This window comes from Lissotriton helveticus, chromosome 8 (assembly GCF_964261635.1).
Source record: "Lissotriton helveticus chromosome 8, aLisHel1.1, whole genome shotgun sequence".
Classification (NCBI taxonomy): Eukaryota; Metazoa; Chordata; class Amphibia; order Caudata; family Salamandridae; genus Lissotriton; species Lissotriton helveticus.
In genome coordinates, this window is record NC_136069.1 from 365,125,998 (window position 1) to 365,148,824 (window position 22,827).

The following is a 22,827-nucleotide window of genomic DNA, read 5'->3' on the forward strand; positions in this document are numbered from 1 at the left end:
TCCCAATAGAGCTTATTAATCACTGCCTTGGGAGGGCGACTTTGACTCAGCCATGACTCGCTTAGGCCCAGTTGCACAACTAGCTGTCTCAGGTTGCACAGCCACTTGATTTGATTAGCTGTGTTGAGCAAGATAAGTTCGTCTAAGGCTGCAGCATAATTATGTAGCTCCTGGGTCCTTCTTAGTCGCACCCAAAAAAGTAGTGGGCGCAAACGTACTATGTCTTTAAGGGTGCGCCTACCCAGATCTAGCCGTAGAGGGATCAGCGGGGTGGAGACTGGGAGGGCCACCAGATCTCGCATAAACTTATTTTCCGATGTGGCTAACTCCGTTATGTTCTCAAACCCCCATCGCTCAGAACCGTATAGGGCTGCCGGTAATACTTGGCCATCATATATTGCGAGAGTCGGTGCCACCGGTTTACTCATCGACTCCCGCTGTTCCCTTAATACCACCCCTGCGACTCTTTTGTGGTTTAATAACATTTTGGCCAGGTGATCTTTCCATTTCATCCGGCTGTTTACCCTGACACCTAGGTAATCAAAGGAGTCTATAATCTGTATTTAATAAAGTGATTGTGAAGTGACCTAAGTTTTTGATATGGCATCCTCTTTAAAGACCTATTGAGGCCTGCATTCTGATAGCGTCTTGGTTTTCCGAATAATCGACCACTAGAGAACCATACAGTTTTTGTCTGTACAAAAATATGTTCATTCAACAGACTGAAAGACAAGAAGGTTAAATATTTCAAATTAAACAAAGTGATTTTCCCGTGTAGTTAGCTGGGGCATCTCCAGATTGTGTTTAGTTGTCTTACTATTACAAAAGCCACCATTAAAATAAATTTGAGAAATTCAGGTCTATGCACTACAAAATCCAAAAGATAGAGCAACTGTTTTTGACCCCTAGAATGATTCTCCTTTGCTACAATGACATCGTTGAATGATGGTTTAAAAATTATTCATGTAATTGGCATTCTTACAGCAGATCAAGGTGCAAAGGAAAGGCTCTGCCTTTTCTTGCATATTTCTGTAACGTGTTTGCTATAGTCACTGTTCAAGTTATAAACAACTGCCTCCATTCCAAAATTGGACAAAGCAACGCGTGCAGATCTGTTAGTCCTGAAAGGATGTTCTTAAACACCCATGGTACACACAGACACACATAATGTCTAAACTTGGGCTTAACTCACTAATGTACGTTCTTTCCCGATTGTTTAAGAAACAAGGGAATATGAGCCCTGTCACACTCACAGGGAACCAAATTCCTTAGTATTTTCAGGAGAATGTGGTTAACCACATATATAGATAGCCTGCAGTTTTGATATGTCATATTAATGCATAGGAATAGTCTCTGATCCCCACATTGTATGTTCACGCAGTGGTGTGACCGGTTTTTGATCTTCACTTCAATATTCTTTAGCAGTCTGTTCACCAGTAAAATGCAGTATTAACAACGCATGTATTCATAATCAATGTAAGAGAAGGTAACCTAAGTCGTAATAAAAATGCACATGCCACATATTTGATGCACTAAGCAAGCCAACTATAACTTGTAGTGAATTTGTGTATATTATCTGTGTAATGAACTGCATTTCCTCGGTTTTCCTTTTTCTTGCAGGTGCAAAAACTTCAAGGTTTGACACAGCCTCTGAAAAAAAGATATGTTGCAAAATTGATATCGAAACAAATCAAATAAATGAAATATTTTACAAGAATAATGATGAGGAAATAACAAGTGAAATAACCGTTAAAGAAGCAGCATCTTTGCAAACTGCTGCAAAACTAGGTTTGTCACCTGTCTCTGAGCAGAAGCAATCCATGAAAACGACAAATAGAAATGATTCAAGCATAAAACGGAAGGCTTTGGCCGCAGCAGCGCTCCTTGCAGCAAAACGCTCCAGAATTGAACCCAGCAATGTGGATAATACAGTTGAGTTTGCCAAGAACCCCAATTTAGTTTCAGGTTGCAGTAAAGATTCAGAACTTGATTGTCAGAGAGATCACTTTGAAGAGCCATTCAGCGTTGAAATGTGTTCTGGTAGTGTGGAGTTCATCAACACTATAGAAAACTGTGATTCGAATTTAATGCTTATCCAAGATAGGAAGAATGAAGAGACGACTTGCCAAATTGTATCAGCCGACGAAAATTGTATTTCTGAGCTCGCTTTAAAACAACTCATGATGGTACCAGGTACAAACTGTGCATTATGTCACCTCCCTTCGCCCACTCAGAAAGCAAAATGTGGCTGTTCTCTGCCTAAGAAAGAAAAAGACCTGTACCTAAACTTGCATTCACTTGGGGCGGTTCAGCAGCCTAAGTGCATTGCTGCTGAGGGGGCAAGTAATGCAGTGTCTTTTCAAAATGCAAGCAAGAAGACAATTGCTATTTGTAGCGAAAATATAGAAAACGTGCAGAAGTTGTTTGATAACACAGAATGCAGTTTTTCAAATGAAGTCATTTCTCCAGCTCCTCCCATCTCAAAACCTAACTCGAAAGAAAAACCGGAGCAGACAGTTTTTAATGTGATCCCAAACGATGTTCCTACATGGTTTTTACCACATGCCCCTTCAGGTGCAGGTTTTGTCCCTTGCAAGAACATTACCAAATCACAACTTCCTTCCACAGAGAGATTATTAGAAAAACTGGGCCGGTCCACTGAGTCATTTTCAAACCATGCAATAGAAATAAAGCAGTTAGGAGGCACTGATTCACATGGAACTCCTGTGTCTTTTGCATCTACATTTAAGGTCAGTGTTGGCGACTTCAAAACTGCATCTGATAGGCCAATTCAGATCAGTATGGACAATGCCACAAAAGGCAAAAGATTGTTCAAAGAAATCGAAGATCAGTTTTGTACAGAAAATCAAGAAAACCTCACTTCACTGGGGAATTCACTTTTTCTCTCGGTTTGTAATAAAATATCTACTGATATGCCTTCTGTTGAATTTAAAACAGTGATGAGCAATCAGTTGAACATCTCAAAAAATGAACTAAAGAAAGGTAGACAACTGTCTGAAGAATTTGTCAATTGCAGCACTGGTCTCAAATGTGAGAATGTGGACATTAAGGCGGATACAAAAGTTTTACCTGACTCTCAATCAGATTCTACTAAACAACCGGGCATTTCTGAAAACATCCTAAAAGGCAATCTATTTTTCCAAGAAATTGGAGAACACAATACTGCTGACAAATTAAATGAAAATAAGGACATTAAACCAGATGTCAAAGTACTGTCTGCCTTTGGTGAAAATGTACATTTGTCTGAATATCATGATCACACAGGAAGTCAAAATGTAAATGTAAATACATTGGGAGAGTCATACCTTTTACCTAATTTTAACCCATCTGTTTTAAATGACCATACTAGTGAATTTAAAACCACATTGGAGAAAAAGATGCACATTTCAGAAAATAATATTGAGGAAAGCAAAATGACATTTCAAGGAATCGAAGATCATTGCCTCAGTGGAAAAGTTCACACAGAAGACACTATACATGATCTACTCATACTCCCTTTTGTTGATGAATTGGGTCCAAACCAAGTGCTTATTACATCCGAATCTGCAACCAAAATACAGATACCAGTCACTCAAAAGGAGTTTGATAGAAGCAGAATGCATGTTCATGAAAACAAAACCTGTTTCTCTACAGGTGAAATAAGTGTTTCAGTTGGTGGTTTTAAAACGGTCTGTCATGAACTAAAACATAATTCAGAAAACAAACGAAAAAAGGACGAAATATTGGTCAAAAAAATAGAAGAACAGTACCTCAATGAGAACATAAGTACAAATGACAGCGAAATGGACTACATAGGGTCTAGTTCAAAGTTTCCGTCTTGTTTATCTAAAACTGATTCTTTTATGCAAATCCAGACTTGTCGCTATCTTACTAAGAAGCATATTCTGTTAAACAAATTTGAAAATCAGTGTATTACAGAAGTATCTAAAAATACAGATTTTGTCAAAACATCAAACATATTCCCTGTTTTAAATGAGACCAACAAGAATGTGTCTTTTTGTGGCTTCAAAACTGCATCTAACAAATGGATACAATTTTCAGAAAATCAAGTAGAGAATGGCAAGATGATATTCAAAGAACTTGAAGACAATTTCCAAAATACCCTTGGTCAGCATGCAGAGGAAAACATTTCAGTATTGAGTGTACAACAAACTCTAGCAACCTCTCCTCCTAGAGAGAGTGCCATTAATGAATTATGTGTTTTGGGGATAGGGGAGCCAAAGGATCTTGCTTTGATTAACACACAGTGTTCTTATGATACTAGACACATTATTCAAAAAATTTCAACCAGATCTTTATCTCAGCCCAGCCAGAGTTTGACAGAGAGCCAAAAAGCCGACATTACAGAACTCTCCCATATGTTAGAAGAAAATTATAGCCAGTTTGAATTTACACAGCTCAAAAAAACAAGCAATGCCATAACAAGTGATACAAAAGCATTATCTATGACTGCATGCGAAATGACTCAACTAAACAATTCTGATATGTGGAAAGATGTGGATTTCAATGATAGCTTTGATACTGAAGTTCAGTTGGTTGATACCACACAACCATCTGGGATGCCAAACCTTAACAAAAGCTCTGCAATGAATCACAGTGTTAAAGACGAGGCTGTTGATTTAGGATATAAGACATTTGTACACCCACAGGTTAATGTTGAAGATGTGAGTGTTCTTGCCTCTTTACATGCTGTGCCTGAAGACAGTTTGACCGGTTCAAAAAGCTTTAGGTTAGCTACTGGCAAAAAGATTGGCTTTGATCATGATGTTACACTCAGTGCAGGAAAATTATCCAGTGACACATTAGGTGCTGGTGAGGAAATAGAATGCATTGAAAGAAATTTAAAGAAACATGCCCATACTAGAACTGATAAAGCTACGTGTGAGTTTCAGCCAGGGAACCATTGTGACTCATTTAAGAGAAAGTCTTACAGTTGTGTGAAGCTGAATGAAAATATCTCAAAGTCCAACATGAATAATTGTGAGAGGATAATTACAGAAGATCAGCATAAACACAGCACTAATAACAGTGGTTGTGTTAGTAGTATCCGGAATGAATATATAGATGAAAATGTCAGACAATCAGAAAATGGGGATTCTTCTAAGGGTGAGCTGCATAACTATGATTTACAACCGGGAAGTGCCCAAAATTCAGTACAGTTAAAAAAAGTGTCTACATTTGAAACTGTTAATGCATTTTACTGTTCCAGTGATGGAAGTTGGAGTCATGAGCTTCTTGATAAAGAGGTAAATAAATATTCCAACTACGTTCCTGGGGGCTTTCAAACTGCTGGGGGCAGAAATATTTTGGTATCTAAAAAGTCTTTGGATAAAGCACACATTCTATTGCAGGAAGAATGTTCTAGTCCTTTATTGGTAGACAAGTCATTGTTAGAAGATGGCATACACAGGAGAGACACTGGCCTAATCAAAAGCACATCTGTCCTACAGAACACTGTTGTGCAAGAAACTGAGTTTTCAGATTTAAAAAATACAGTGATTACTATTGATCCTCGCACTTCCAACATGAAACTTCCTGAAAGGAGCATGAAAGGAATTCATACTTCTAGTGAAAAAAAGATATTAGTTACAGATTCATCACTGACTAACATAAAACATATTTGTTTGGAAGATACATCATTGGTAGATATGAAACATGAGGTTAATGTAAGTTTGAATAAAATTGAAAAATCTGAGCCCCTGGTTACAATTAATGATATACTTGAAGGGTCACTGCCCGAAAAATATTATTCAGATACCACTTTTAAATGTAATGATAGCAGAAAACAGCCTACTCATGTGAAATATGTATCTACTCTAGAACAGCATATGGAAGTTCCCACTAAAGAACCGTTAAAGAGAGACATTAATGTAAGAAATCCTCTTGAATTGGAAGTATCAAATCCTCTTTACAGTGTGTCAGAAAATTCTGATATCCACTGCATAGAGAAATCTCCCATGTGCCCCAGTAATTCCTCTGAAGAATTTTCCACCGTACAGGGAAAGCTAACACGTTTTAGTAAATCTGCCCTTCAAACAGGAAAGGACCTTTTTGTTAGAAGTGATTTTGCTGGAATAGCTCAAAATGATGTTTCAAAAAATGTTTTGGGTTTTGCCCTCAATAAAAGTGTTAAAGTTGCAAAAGGACAAGATGTTCTAGTAGAGGATCCTATAGGCATAACTGATTTAAACACAAAAGAAGGTGAGTTTAATAAAATCATGAATGTAGGTGAAATAATAGAAAATCTAGATTCAAAGCAAGTTTATCGTTTGAATAATTTTAATGATTCCAATACTAATGCATCCGACGTAAAAGCAGAATATAGTACTATTTTGCATGAACAGAAGATGAAGTCCATAATAATTGGGGATAAAAGTCATAGTAATTCAAAAGACACATGCCAAACTACACAAAGGTTTGATGAACAAATTGAAACCAATCGCCAGGATACTCCTGTTACAAATGATAATTCCTATTCAGAAATCAATTTGAAGGGAAAACAATCAATTAATAGTGGGGAGGGCAAGATCAAACATCTAAAAGGAATCGCTTTCACCACAGCAGCTGGTAAAAAAGTCAGTGTATCGGATGAATCTTTGAAGAAAGCCAAGCAGTTATTTCAGGAAGTTTGTAATAGTGATGAATGTATTCTACCAAAGATTACTTCTATGTCCTTGGTAAATCAAGTTGAAGTTCCTGCTCCTTGTTCCCAGGCACCTGCAGCTCAGAGCATTATGTTATCTAAGAATGTGCCTAGTGAAACCAAGCTCACCAGAAAACAAAATGATTATCCTTTTTCTGTTAACAAAGGGAAAGAAGTTGATGTACAAACAAATGACCTAAAGAATGTCAGAATGACATGTGCAGACATGGGAACTGAGAACAAGTTACAAACCTATGGTGGTAAGACAACTGATAACTATGTTCCTAACTGTTATGACGATTCTGGTCCTTCATATAATTCTTTAGATAAAACAGGACCGTTTAGTACAGCAAGTGGAAAACCTGTGCAGCATTCTGAGAAATCATTAAAAAAAGCCAAACAACTGTTTTTGGAAATTGAAAGCAGTTCACCAGTTAATGACAAAGATATGTTGACATTAAAATCCTCATGTAAGAAAGATACAACAATGAATGCAGAAAATGACAGTGGGTTTAATATAAACAGCATGCCTGTTGAAGAAAAGGACTCCAGAAGCTCAATAGGGTGTCCTTTGCCCATTGTCGAAGGGAAACAAGTGTGCTTACAAGAAAAATCCATAAAGCATGTCAGAATGGCATTTGCAGACAAGGGAACTGAAAATAAGTTACAAACCTCTGGTGGTCAGGCAGGTGATAGCTATGTTTCTAAATGTCAGGATAAGTCTACTTACAAAGTAAATACTTCTTTAGAACAAACAGGGTTTTTTAGTACAGCAAGTGGAAAACCTGTTCAGCTTTCTGAGGAGTCCTTAAAGAAGGGTAAACAAATGTTTTTGGAAATTGAAAGTAGATTGCCAGCATATGACAAAGGTGAGTTTAATTTGAAATTTCCAAACAAAGATGATGATAAATTAGTGAATGCAAACAAAGACAATATGTTTATTACAAACCCTACACCTATTGAAGAGAAACACACCAGAAGTTCAATCGAGTTTCCATTTTCTAATGCCAAAGGTAAACAAGTTGGTGTACTAGAAAAAGCTCTAAAGCATGTCAAACAGACATTTTCAGACATGGAAACTAAGAACTCTGATCAGTCATCTGCTTTTTCAATTGCTGATAACCGTGTTGTTAAGTGTCAGGACAAGTCCACTTGCATAGGGAATTTTGCTGGGGGTTTTAATACAGCAAGTGGAAAAGCGGTGCAACTTTCAGAAGATTCCTTAAGGAAAGCAAGACAACTTTTTATGGAAATTGAAATTGAAAATAATAACTCAAAACCAGATAACAAGGACATATTTACAATGCAATCCCAATGTAAAGAAGTTAACCCAATGTTTGCAAGAAAAGACATTGCGTTTAATACAAATGTTAAGCAAACAACACCACAAGATAGTGCAGATTCTAAAAAGCTAGTACATTTAAAGGCAAACTGTGGATTTAACACAGCAAGTGGAAAGCAGGTTTTGGTTTCGGAAGACACTCTTGAAAAAGTTAAGAGCATGCTTAAAGAATTTGATCACCTCAGCAGCATTGTATATGATTCATTCAGTGAAGGACCGCAACCTGCTCCACCAAAGGAAACATACATGTGCAGCTTACCTCAACGTGAAGAATTATCTGTGAAAAAAAGAGCTGCTAGCCCACTCCAGAAAATACAAGTAGAAAAATCTATTCAAAACTCTTCAAAAACTGTGCACTCCTCTGAAATGCATGACCGTTTTCTTCAGAGTGAAGAAAGAATTCCCACGGCATTACAACGGAATTTGTTACATTACAATAAGTCCACTGTTCATAGCCACCCACACTGTAAAGCTGAAAATACTACAGAAAATCTTAATGCACCATTTGCTTCCTTTGTGAGAGCTCCAGAAAACTTTCAGGACAAAGAAGCAATGGAGAGTGCCATAGCTTTCATGGAAGATGGAGAGCTTACAGAAAACTCTGTGATATATGCTGAGGAAATATGTTCTACAGAAGAAGAAAACAAGCAAAATGGGAAAAGACTGAGAACAGAAGAAGGCTTCTTATTTGGTACGTGCTAGCAGTAATACTTCCACTCTTAGGAAGCAGTGCAAGTAAATATTAAATGTGCCACTTGCAAATTATAGTTTTCTACAGGGTCTTAGTGTTGCGAGAAAGATAGGAATTCTTTTTCCAAAGTGTAACCCTAATACCCTTCAGCTAGAATTGAGTGATTAGATATTAATGAGGCTATATTCTAAGTATCCAGCAAGATTATTTTAAAGTAGCATTAAATAAGTAGTGGTGTGTGTTTTACTTCAGTAACATTTTCTTTTAGTGCTTTGACTGTTTTTCATGAATGTGTAATAAAATTGACTTTTCATTTATTTAAATTGAAGAATATCCATCCAACCTCTAGCTAAATTATGTCTCTTTTTAGGTGAGCCGCCAATTAAAAGACGGTTACTGCCTGAATTTGACAGAACAATGGAGGCAAAGAGATCATCCTCATTTAAGGCTATGACAAGCACACCAGATGGTATTCATTTTTGGTTTAAATTTGCCCATCTATTACATTACTGCTGCATGTTTACAAACAAATTACTATACTCACTTGCAATGAACCATTTCTAATATATTTCATATTTTAACAAAAGTGTTAGAGGGTGAAAGTCCTAGTTGCTTATTTCTTATTCTATTGAGATTTTTGGCATAAAGAAAATGGCCATTTGCCCCAGTGTTCCAAGAAGGGAAAGTGTCTCTGAATAACTCCATTAGTTAATCATAACACCCAAGTCAAAAGACAATAATGGGGAACTTGTCGTTAAACACTCTTTTGTCGTCTGTCTGGAACAAATTGATTAACTTTTGCTGCTGCTCGACCTTGCACATTAAGACTCTGCCCATCATTTTTCAAAAATGTGTGATTTTATAGTCTTGGGAAAGTACTGCCACTCTATAGTGGTACTGCCACTTTATAGTGGTACTGGGAGCCCAATTCTATCTACCTGACAGCTTTGGTGTTTAGCAGGTTGCGTTGCTGGAGACCGGGGGCCTACAGTCTCTGATCCGGGGGAAGCGTGCCTCTTGGTACACTCACTTCAAAGACAAGCCTCTTTATCAAAGATACAAATTCGGCAATATGCACAAAGTTTGATAAGTGTCGATGGCTAGAGGGCCATCACTAGGAGCCAATTCAGGGCAAAAGGTCAGATGGTAAGGGGGTGGATGTTTTGGTGGGTGACTGTGGGAAGGGCGTGTCTCAAAACTTATTTGGTAATAATTTGAATAGCATGCCTGAAGCCTCATCCTCTTCACTGGATGGGCCTTGGTACACGAGCCCACATGTGATTTGCCCCCAGTGTCTCAGGGTGCATGACTAGCTTACTAGCAAATCTTGCTACAATTATCACTTCCTTGGATTGGCACACCACCAAATTAGATATTAAATAAGATGTATAGCCATATTGAGAATTTGTGAAAATGAAAAAATATTAATTGGGCTGGTAGATATCCTCACATCTGAAACCAATAAGAAAGTAGTTGACATGGAAACCTCCCTTAAGAGTGTGCATCAGCTGTCTCTCCACATAGTGTTTATTTCACTAGTCCTACTAGGAAATGTTACCACAACTGGTGAATTGGCCTTGTCGACAGCTCAATGCTTGTCCTGGTCACTGCAGAATGATGTAATAAATAAACAATCGCTGCAGCCTGTACATTCAAGAAACAGTACCTTGGCCTCTCTAGAAAGTGAGCAGCTGTTTTTGAGAAAAAAATGATAATCTGGCTCGAACCTGCTAAGAAGGGAAAGAAAGTTACCAATGAAGGAAAGTTAGTTTAGAATATGAGGGCATTCCTGATTATATTTCATTATAATACTCCTAATCTTAATGCTGATTTCCAGGCACTTGCAGAATAGAATGGAGTACTCAAGGGTAATTTTGGACATTACTGGTAATGTCCGAAATATCTCATTAGACACATGAAGGAAAAGAATAGGGAAATATAGAAGCTTCCATTTCCAGAGGTTAAGAACCCTCACAAATGCATGATTATTTATAAAGAAGTAATTTAATTACACTTTTAAATAACTTAAGAAACCTAGCACAAATGAAATAGGTTGAATTAATAGAATCTAAAAAGTAGTCTACAGAAAAAAAGCACATGAAATATTATGTAGATTGTGTTACCATACTTTCTATTTCGCATCAACATGAGATTCATGTCGGAATCCAGAAGGATTGTCCACACCCTGCTTAATTAGGAGATTATTGCAAAAATGCTATTGGCCAGGACCCAGAGTCATTGCACACTCCTTTTGCTAATCATTTGAAAATTATTATGCCTTGCAACATCAAGACCAAACCCTTTTTTTTTTTTTTTAACAGTAAGTGATATCGGCTGTCAAGATAATGCGCTGCATAGGGTGCCAAAACAAAAAAACCACATCAATTAGGAATAGGTAGGGTTTTTTCTGTTTTTAAAGCGACCCAGCCATGTCATGTCCCAAACGAATTTGGCAGACTTCATTTTAAAAAATACAACAAGTTTTGCCAATTGCTTCTGTAAATGTGCCTCGCATATCTAGGCGGATAAAAGATCATGCGGCTGTAGATTTCTGAATAATACACATATGTTTTTTATTCACTGGATGTGGCACAAAACTTGAACAGGATTCAACAAGTTTACCATGTTTGATATATAGAGGCTTTTCTTCATGCTTATAAAGAATCTAGTTCACATCTTTCATTGGTTATGTTCACAGTGCAAGGGGAAGTGGGGTTATTGATATAGTTGACAGTCTCAAAGGTTTTATTGGATGGCTATTAGCTGAGTCAGTGTTTTCTTTTAAAGAGTGCTCCTTTAGCCTTAAATTTGATTTCTCCATTCTCTATGTAGTCTTTTCTGGTTTTCCCCAGAGTGGTTTTTATCACCAGACACATTCATAAGATCTGAGAGCTCTTCTTTCTTCATTCAGATCATTTGAAATCTATTTTTATAATCTATGTTTTTTGTCTTTTCCGTTTCAGCAGTACCAACTCATCAGTGATCAAAGTCAAAGCGTCATTGTGTTAATCTTTGAGTCAGCCTATTCAAGATTCGTTTAGATCTTCACTAGGTTGAAGAACAACAGTGCTGCAAGGGAGTTAGTCAACCATATTGAAAACTCTTGTTCTTTTGACTTTTTTGGCCGTCCCTTGACCAGTGTTTGAGAGAAGAGGACCAGATATTGATAAGAGCAATTCACTAGAATTGGGATCTCAGATTTTATAATTTCTTCTTTGGCAATTAGGTCTCTGGTTGCAGCATCTACGTGGGTAGGCAAAGAAGGAGGGAGGTTGCATAGCTGTACCATTGTAGGCTCAAGTTTTGTTGAAAGATATTGTTGGAGACAGAATTTATAGGAGACAGAATTTGCTTGCCTCCTATTTTGCCTTCTCAACCAAGTATTATATTTAATAGTCACCCTCAGTGCTTGGAGGGTGAGGGGGTAGAGGGAGGTCTGTTATCACCTGTGACGAGTCATTAAGCCAACTTTGTTAGCAAACGTCATGATTATTATAGTGGATTATTTCTTCGATTTTGTGGCTGTTTTTGGACACCAAATAGTTGGGTGGGAAGCTCTTGAGGGTTGATAAGGAACCGATGAAGAAGATGTCAATATCTCAATAGGAACAATTGGAAATGAGCAATTGTTATTTCTGGTATAGATCTTCCGGGGCTTGAAATTATTGTTATATAATGAGCCATGAGCAAGCTTTTTAGGAGAGTTTTAGAGAGCTTACTCTTGATTATCTAGAATTCCAAGAAGTCCTGTAGCATAGGATAGGTTCTTTTGATTCAAGGTTTTCATGGACTGGAGTTGCCGTAGGGTGCCGAGGAATTTTTATAGGTCTTGGATTCAATTTTACACAGGGCTTGTGTTTGGCTGTTGAGGAGCGTGTGTGTTGAAGGCCAGTGAAGAGTATGCATATTTTAGACAGGAGCCTATCTGTTGTACAGCACAGTGAGTTCAAGTAGTCCATGTTGTCTCTGGCCTTGTTTAGTTGGAGAAAGGAGAGAGTGCTTAGGAGGGAATGGGTGATGTAATCGTAAGAAGTATAAGCAAAGGTAGGGATAGTATAGAAATGGGTACGGTTGGGGTTCAGGACATGGGATGTAAGCTTCACAATCCTTTTCAGATGGGGTGATTTGTAGAATAGGTTGAGTGTGTTAAAACTGGAATTTGTATTATTAAATTTGGGAACATTTGATCAATTAGTGCTAGCTTTTTCTTGACACTCGAGGATTTTAAAGTGTGTATTAACATTGGAGATTGGTGCCTGGGGTTCCATGAGAGAAGAACGTTGGGACGTAATATTCATGATTTCTTCTTTCTGTGGGGATTGATCTATGATAACCTTTTACTACATGTCAAATGTTTAGGATTGGCTGTGGTTTGTCTTTTTAATTTGTGTTGCTGCTTTTCAGCGGTAACAAATAAAAGATGCTTTAAAAAACATCAGCGATTTAAATCAGATGTCTGTACCTCAATATTTCCATTATGGTTTAACAATATATTAATTTCGGTCTTAGGGTGTTGAAGTCCAATATTATGAACATCCTATCATTTTTGGGAGGTTTTGGATAGTTGGAATGTGTAGCAAGTTATAAAAAAATTGGTACTAGTTAAATGTGGTTTGTGTAAAGAATAGATAGTCAGTTTTTGTTTTCCTTTTTTAGTGCAAATACAAATATAGTGGTATGGAATGGTAATTCTTGTAGTCTTCTATGTGTCAAGTTCTTTGCATACCTAGAAATGTCCAGAGGGTATCTATATGAGTGAGGTCCACCTATAGTAAGTTGGTCCAAGGTGGTCTGTGGGATAATGAGAGGGGTGTGTATTATGGTTGGATCATGCTTTCTTATATCTGGGGTGAAAATAATCTCCTAGATGGTTGAGTTTAATAATTATGAAAAATATCTGCAATATACCTGAATGCCAAAGCATGTTCATTCTATGAAATAGGTTGGGGACTTCAATGTAGGGATCTCTTTTAGCTTAAAACATCCATGTTGCTAACATTTCAAGTATTCATTTAAGGAAGCCATAAAAAGGATAAGGATCTGCTAGGGTATTAGGGCCTATTCCGTGCATAAAAATGCAGCCTGCTCGAGAGCAGTGAGATTGCATTAGCGTCAACTGTATCTCCATAGTCTAATGATTAGACCATAGAGATAGTTTCTTTTGTGTCAGGTAGAAGGGAGAGTGCAGTCCTTCTTTTCAGACTTTGCTATCTTCCAGTTACACATGGGCTGTGATAAAAATTGAATGAGTCTGTGGCCTTTTCTGTTCAACAAGACACACGGGCAGTGAAGGAATCCTTCTTTATCGGTGTAATTTCAGGTAGTCAAAAAAAGAAAAACACAGTGACATTTTCCTTTTTTTTAATTTTACATTTCTGGGAGGTCAGGCATTCAAAATGTCTGCCAACAATCTGGATCAGTTAGGAAAAAGAGACATTAAGGAAGGTTGTGGATTCAACCACAAGGCTGATGCAATTTCATATATTTTTTTAGTCTTACAAGGGTGGGGGAAAGAGTTAGGTTTGATAAGAACAAACTGATTTATAGAAATGTAGATTCACATAATCTATGCTTTTGTTATCAACTAATATGCTTGCAAAAAATATTACTCAGATTACAAGTTGTGTTTGTCGTGTACTTCTAAATCCTATAGTTTACATGTGCTTGAATTGCTTCCTTTATCTTTAGATGCATCAAGAGATAGAAGAAAGTTTTCATACAATGTTGCATTGAAGCCTATAAGCTGCAGACCTCCCAGGTAAGAATGAACATGATTACATTGGAATTGTTTTTGATTTGAGAACATTGATATTTAAGAAAAAAAGCACAAAACCTTTTCATACTATTACATTGAAATAGGTTGTCTGCAACAAAAAATATATTTGCCTTTTGTGAGTACTTGAGAAAATATCTGTTAGCTAATCTGGTATGGTGCTTAACTACCAAGACATGTGCCTCACCTGTCCTCTGGTCTTAGTGGCTTCACCGTGTCATATGGTCGATAGGGACAAAGTTGTTTTTCTCTAAGTTAGCATGAGCCCGCTCCAGCTTGCCTGCTGCTTTGCACACGTTACTACTCTACTTTATTTTTGCAATAACGTCTAAGGTAGTTTTCACACGAGAACTCAATGGTGTGTTCACTCTCTGTAGGTTCCTGGGATTTTGACTGCACATTGTGAGTAAGGTTGAACAACAATGCCCCTTGTTATTTTATTCTGGCCAACGTACTTTGGTTTTTATTAGAATACACAAATAGGAAGCACAAGCTTGGACCTTTCCAGGGAGAAGAGCGAGACAGCACCTATGATGTAGATCTACCATCTATAGGCTAACGATGGGGTCTGATGACAAAGCCCAGATATCTTCTAACACATAATAATACTGCTCCTTTGCAGGGGAGGGAGATTAGGCTCTATTGTCTTTTCATAATGACATCCCCTTTCATGATATATGGACGAGCTGCTATGCTGACTGTATTTGTCCTATGCATTTTCCTTCTTGTTGTGACACGTATACTGCATGTTAGGGCATGTTAGTTAAAATAAATATTTTAAACTGTTTCATGTCTCTGTCAGATTTTATTGTGGACAAGTACACGAGTGTGAGCGAAAGGGTGTGTCTTGTTACTGCAATTCCTGAGAGATGTGGGAGTGTTGTGTTCTGGGGTGTCTAATCATTTGTTTCTCTGTGAGTGAGTAGAAGAGCAAGTTAGACACTATAGCTAGTCGGTCTTGGGCACATAGGTACTAAGGTGGTAGGATGACTCAGTCCCTATACACCAAGGCCCTATAATCCTGCGCTTAGTTCTGTTCTTGGGTAGAATCCCTGCATGAGGTTGCCTTCTCTGCCTCTGTTGCCCACACCAACCCCCTGCTATGCTAGCCTATTATCGATCACTTCAGATAGCTTATCACCCTTTGTTGTTGTTTGTTATGGGGTTTGTTTACTTCTCTCTCCACTAACTGCAAAGTGGGTGCCTCATATATTGTTATTGACAGAATGGTGCCTGTAATGCCCAGTCTGTTATAGAAATACATGGAAGTCAGTTACTGACAGTTACTGTCCTGGACATGTGGTCCCATCCTTATGACACTGGTTTACACCATGAGTGTGGCTGACCGCATTTCTGCTTAGTTGTAACATTTGTGATTGTTATTGTTGTTGTGTTATGCTGTACTGTATATTTTAAATTGCAATAACAATATAAAAACACTGTCCACTTCAAAATGAGGGAAGGCAAAGTATGTTAAGGATTGTCATTTTACAGATATTGTTTAGTTCTTACAAGACTCAAGTTAATCCTTTTTTGGGGGGAAATATCTATAGTTGGAATTTATTTCTGATATGAAATTACCACAACAGTTAGAATTAGATATTATTTACCCCTGTGCCCTTAATAAAATTGCAATTATCTTTTACATTAGTACGGAAAATCAGGATGATTTTTACCCTAAAATATAGTTTCAATTATACTTGATATATGTGGCATTTTTGTTGCTTGATAAATAAAACTACAGTGCTGACCGAATTAAAAAGAAAAAAAGTAATCTGGTATGTTTCTTATTGTAGGAAAGTGGAGTATAATGTGGTGATGCTGGCTAGGCTTTACCATGCTGTACTCTCTCAATACCCCAAAGATGGTCCTTGGATTCACAATACTAAATCCTTAGTTCAGTCCTGGTAGAGTGGCAAAGAGCAGTCCGGTTTTACTTGAGGATTCATGTGTTAAGCAACATAGACAATAAGTAATTGTCACGACTTGAAAGATAGTCGAGTAAAGTTGGTGGTTGCCAGACTGGCCACCAATAAGCCTTGATAAGTGTAAGAAATTGTTTTGACATCCGGAGGTCCAGGTGAAAAAAGGTAGCTGCTTCAAACTTGGTTAAGGTCAGGACTATTTTCCCTACAGTACGCTGGACCATTACTTTCGGGCGGGCTCAATGGCCAGTGATTCTTTGGTTCTTGTGGATTGTTTTACCTGTGGTGTGCAGGGGACTTGTGCCACTAGTCCAAGGTAGTCAGGAGTTGTCTTTGGCTCTCAAAGGCGTCCCTCTGTGGGAGGGGCTCAAGCTTTGGTCCAGGACTAGTTGCAGCCGTGCAGTTCCAGGAAGGTTGCTGTAGGTGCAGTATATCACGCCTTTGCTTTGTGCAGATCCTTTTGTCACAGACACATGTCTTCTGTGTTCCTTGTTGCAGAATTGAGGCTTTAGTGTCAGGAATAGCCCTTAAATCCTGGATTTAGGGGCATTAGGCATGTGGGTGCAAGTGGCCAATGTGACTACTTTCAGGGGCGTGACACTATTTCTACCCAGAACCCTCTATTCTGCCACTTTTAAAAGTGGCAGACACCTTCCTTGGCTGTACAGACCAGGTAGCCTACCTGGTGCGGCTAGTCCTCTATGGGTGTACACTTCCTGAATACCTAATTTTTCCACCTATCCGGGTGCTAATGTGTCTGGGGGTCAGTGGAAGGCAGTTTACTCCTTTGGGTAGCAGCCTGGTTGCATATCCCATGCGGTGTAAGCTGTAAAGCTCACCGCCTTGATGTGCCACTTCACCAGCCATCCTGCCAGAGAGGTAGGTGTAACCTCCTTCCTGTCCAGGCTATTGTTTGACTCCTGCAAGAGTTCACACTTCCTGGCACGGGTCATATTCCTGAAATGGCGTTCGCAGCTGCGGGCTGCCAGCCAGAGCACAGGAAAGGCTGGGGTAATCAAGTGGCCAACCTCTAAGATAGCCACCTGATTGTATGGCACAACGCCCTCAACATGAGAATCGTGTCGGGGGTAATAAGGCACTTTGTTTGATACCAAGCATGACATATTTTGTCTGTACCATAGTGGAGCTGGCGATCTTGAGTTAGCATGGGTGCCAGCCCATGTTCTCCTATTGACCACTGATCACTTATAGTAGCCTTTAATAGAAAAGGCCACTATAAGGACTTATAGGCTTGCACTTACATGTCCACACCTTTAATATAATTCACCCTACCTCCTACGTCTAGGAGGCCTTCCTTAGTGGTAACTGGCATATATTAAAAATAGTGCATTGACCTTGCAACACATGGTAAGGACAAAGTTGAGTATGAGCAGTGTACACTTCCTGCAGTCTGCATTGGCAGGACTGCTGTCATCAGTTTACATGGGTCATTCAGGGTAACCCCTTTAATGCCCATGCCCTGGGTACTACTGGTACCATATACTGGGATGTGTAAGAGGAGTAACTTATTTGCCACTTGTGGTTGCCAATTCACATTTACCAGTTTTAGGGAGAGAGCATTGGCATTGGGCAGCAGGCACCAGTGCACTCTTAGAGTTCTAACCATTAGTTTTGGAGCGAAAAGTGGAGTGGGAGGGCATACATAAAGGGCCTTTTCTACATTTATGACACTATAAGTCCCCAAACCTTGACGCACATCATTAAAAAATGTGTTAAATGTAAGATATGGTTACCTTTGCTTAAAAGAAGTTGATTTGTTACTAAAATTCTCATGAAAATAATGCAAAATCTAAAAAACCATTGAAATTCCTCTGTCAGTTTAAGCCCCTTAAACCGTAGCTCATGTATATAGCCGGTGCTGCTCATGACCTCACCATGGTATCACTGATGCCTAAAATGATGTAACCAGGCACATCAGGGCCGGTCTTAGTTACGATAGCGCTCTGGGCAGAAAGAAATTGGGCGCCCTCGCTGCTGTATATGAATAAAATGAGGCGGGTCAATTTGTGTCAGGTCATCTCCTGACAATATAACAGCAGTAGCTGGCCTGTGAATGTAAACTTCTTGGCACCTCACCCTTCTCACCTGAATTACTAACAGCTCAGGTCTTTCACACTGTGGTCAAGCTGTTGGTTGGAGGTGGCATTGGTGTGTGACAGCAGAGTGTTAGAAGGAACGACAAGGAGAAGTGTTGATTGGGTGTTGACTAATAATTAAAAGCACTTCAAACTGAATCACTGGAACCAAATTAGATGGAAGCTGCTCTTTGCATGACCTCATTAAACACAGCTCTGGGCACCTCTGAATATTGGCGGCCTGATCCTAGCCCGCCCATGCCAAAAGCCGTCCCTAAGTGACATTGATAACGTGCATAAATTAACATGGGCACAGTATGCCCCAGAAGAAAGCAAACTAAACAGCTAAAACCCACACTCTATGCCACCAAATAACTGAACATTTCAAAGTGCTGTGCGCATTTGATGCCGGGGCAGAGGGGTGGATCTGCATATATGTCCCTACCCCCCACAAAAAAAAATAAACCAGTCCATCCAACCTGTTGTACACAGCCCACTGGCTTGCACGGGGTAGAATTGAACGCAGACCAGACTGTGTCCACACCTCTCCCCACTAAAGCACCATGTTTGGTATGTCAGATTTCTGGTTCAGAGGATCATTAGCCCAGTCAAACTACGAAAAATAATCATCAAACCTGGGCAAAATTGCAACAGAAGTGTTTTTACGTGGTTTTCTACTTGGGATAGGTACTGTTTGACATATCCAAAATCTGACAAAATCAGGTTACTGGAAAGCCCTGAAAATCACATTTCAAAATGGCAGCCATGCCATAGTGGATTGCTTTTTATTTTGTCCAGGAAAATTGATGTTTTAATGGAAAAAAATGTACATCTATGAAAAAAAATTTTTTTAATGACTTTATATGCATTATATTTCAGAATACCAATAATACATATAATACGTTCTTTAAGAACACATAAACAATGACATCTGAAGAACCAATTGCATCGGATAACACAAAATCATGATAACCCAAAACAAAAATCAATCATCTGCATCACTGCTGCTGTCGTCATATTCGTTAGTAACACAATTATCGCAGCCACTGACTTGGAACTCTCACAAGCAGCAGAACAGAGCATTACATTCGTTTTGCAAGCATGTTTCATGGTTGCACAGTGTGTTGTGCAGAAACAACTTATCATATATAATAACTAGTCTGGAGCTGGAGGCAGGTCACATATTGTAGGCTAAAATGAATTCTCTTTTTCATACCAACCCCATTCTTTTGGATTGAGATTCTCTTTGGTTGATGACCACGCTCTGATTTGATAGTAGGTGAGAAAGCTGTGGCAGATTTGGTAGGCGGCAATCGTTCTGGTGTAACCAATTTTTTCGGCATCATATTACCTCACTAACAACATTCAAAGACCAAGTTTGTTAATGGAATCCATGTTCCTGCACCCGTACAACACCAACAGGGCCTTCTTCCCAGCGTTTTCAATGTCAACGTGTTGGGAATCTTCTGTAAGCAAAAAGTTTGCAATTGCTTGGAGCTCCTTTTACTTTAGATGATGACCGAATGCTTTGGGCTTTCCAATAGAAAAAATTCTGGAAGTTGTGTCGCAACCTGTATAAGCGTGTAGAAAAAGCAGGTACTTGCAAATGTCAGTGCCGAGCAAGGTCTGAATACAGAGACTATCATAAACAGGATTCATAGATGATCCTGGTTTTGTCACTACAATAATACAATTTGTAACCATAGTTCTTGGCATGATATAATAGAAGAATTAGAAAAACTGTATCTTCCCCTATAATGGTAGTGGATGAATGTTCAGTGAATGAATGTTACGAAGACAAAATCGCAGCATGAACAATATCCACATCAGCATCTAGAACAGAATGTTGCACTGTACACCCATGTTTCCTTAACTTCTCGCCTGTGAGTAAAATGATAGTTGTTTGTTTTTGTCATTTGACAAGAACTTAACTTTCTGGCCAACAAACTTCATACTTACTTCAGGTTATGAAGAACATGTCAATAAGGTACCTTGATGTGAAGCTATGGTGCAGTTGAACCCAAAGACCGATCTTGAGCGGACATATTAATAGCTTACCTAATGCTCTGTTCTATTGCACCCACTTTAGTTGAGACATCTTTCTCTCCAATATTTTGGAAAACAGTAATCTCAAACTACTGGGAAGGTAGCCAAAGCACTTTTAGCATTGAGGTCACCTGCAGGTGGATATACGTCTTTTCTTTTAGAGTGAGATGACGTGACATCACTTTTGATTAGTTTTGGTGCAGTTTCTATTATATAGATGTTCTGCAGTTCAATGACACAATCCTTTGACTTGGAAGGATGCATTTGAAAAATGTTATTAGCTGTTTGCTGAAGAGTTACCAGATCAGCTTTTCCACTTTCCTGCGACATAATAATACCATCTCAATAATATTCTATAAGCTTCCATTTAATGTGCCTATAATTGTTTGCTTGGATGTCACTTCCTTGTATATATTATTCCATTTTGGATATGAAGTCTGCAAAGCGCCTTTGTCCTTCATCTTTCGAGTCTAGGCAACTACACGGCTTCATAAACTTCATTTTGTTCTTCATTACTTGGGACGCCCTACTCTCAACTTCTTCGATTGCTGTTCAACAGTTAAATATTCTTTGAGGATGTTTTTTCCGCTTCACAAGTTTACACTGCAAGATTGGTGGTAAACTCAATCTGCGGCATGGAGATCCGAAAGAAAATATTCAATACAGCCTCTTAGTACAAACAACCATTCATCACTCTGACTTTAACAGCACCTTTTTTAGTTAGTGAATTCAAATGTGCGTACATACACATGTTCTGTTCTCGGCTTGTGCTTGCACAAAATGTACACATAAGTTCCACAAAACAAACTGTCAGAATACCCTAGCAGCAATTCAAGCACTTCTGATTGCAATAAATGCTGTACTTGCCTCTCTGTTCTAAACTTCAATATCTTTCTTATCAGTATAACTCTTCCAACATGTAACATGAACTCTGGTTCTAGAACATATGATGATATCACTTCCAGGGTTTTGACTGGCAGTGTTGATGGCCTCAGCTCCATTTTCAGGCACCATCGCAATCTTCTGTCCATTATCCAAGCTCTCTTTACAAATAGGACATTGCTGTTCAAGGGTGGCCATATCCTATGAGGAAAGGAAAAATAAGTTAATAATCAAAATTATAGCGACTATTTAAGTATACTAGTATATTTCAAAAGTCACATTTGTGTCACTAACACTTTAGTTAAAACATCCTGATACGCCTTATTATATATTTACATGCTGCCATTTTAAAATGTGATTTTCGGGGCTTTCCCGTAACCCATTTTTTTGGATTTTGGCTATGTTAAACTAAACTTATTCCGGAGTACACACCCATTTACAAAGCTTCTGTTTCAGTTTTGCCTGTGTCTTACACCAGTTTGACTGGACTACATGGGTTTTGCATTTGGCCCCGTGTTGTCGGGGGTGATCGACTGGCGTATACTTTTGCGGAGACGTGCTGTGTCCATCTTGAGGACGCTACAACTTTAATACGCATTCGTCCTGGTAATTCCACTGTCTCCGTGTTGTCTGCGAGTGAGTCATCTGCTCCTCGTTACACTGCCAGACACGCTGTATTGGATCGAATTCTCGAGTTCTTGTCCTGCGCCAGTTGGAGTACGTAAAGTGATATTCATTGGACTTAGATGGAGTCTGTCACTGATGTTTATTGGTTGAGTCTTATTATTGCCTACTATATGCTCCTATTTTCGAGCCCGGGGTTCCCTCTGGAGCCATGAGGGCCCCTCCCTGCTTCGTAATACATCTTGGAGCAACGTTGGAAGCACCATTTATGTGTATCTTATGATATGCTTCGCCAGCCATGATTTAGACTAGGACACTTGTCTAATACTGGGTTTTCGGATCTCGAGAGACCGTACTGACCACTGTATTTATGATATGCGCCCTGATGAAGGAAGCCCCTATTGGCACTGTTCCGAAACGCGCTTCGGCGCTTTCCCTGTATGTTTGATGAAATGCTGTTTTTGTCTGAGTTTGTATGTGTGGAGTGGTTGTGTAATAAGTTATTGGTTGATTGAATGAGTAACTGATTTGTGTGCCATTTTTCCTTGCCCCATGTGTTCCTAGTCTGATGTTTTTTATGTGTATTTTACAAATGAGATGAACAAATGAACCATGTATTCACTTCAACTATTTACATTGGATATATTTTTCTATGAGAACAAAAACAAATATACAAAATAAAATTTGAAAAATATTAAGCTGTTCTGTGGGCGTTTTCTGCTAAGTTTTGGAACTTTTGTCCCTTTTATAATTGGGAACTCCCTTTCCATGTTGTTTGATATTT

At 38.7% G+C, this 22,827-nt stretch overlaps 1 protein-coding gene across 2 annotated transcripts in view; it reads left to right on the forward strand.

The window, feature by feature from the left end:
• The window catches only part of BRCA2 (BRCA2 DNA repair associated), a 480,797-nt gene that overhangs the window by 152,857 nt on the left and 305,113 nt on the right, over positions 1-22,827 (forward strand). For both annotated transcript variants that reach the window (XM_078657152.1, XM_078657154.1), the window contains exons 12-14: positions 1,621-8,697; positions 9,068-9,166; positions 14,386-14,455. In XM_078657152.1, coding sequence (XP_078513278.1) covers positions 1,621-8,697; positions 9,068-9,166; positions 14,386-14,455 — 7,246 coding nt within the window. The remainder of the gene's footprint in view (positions 1-1,620; positions 8,698-9,067; positions 9,167-14,385; positions 14,456-22,827) is intronic.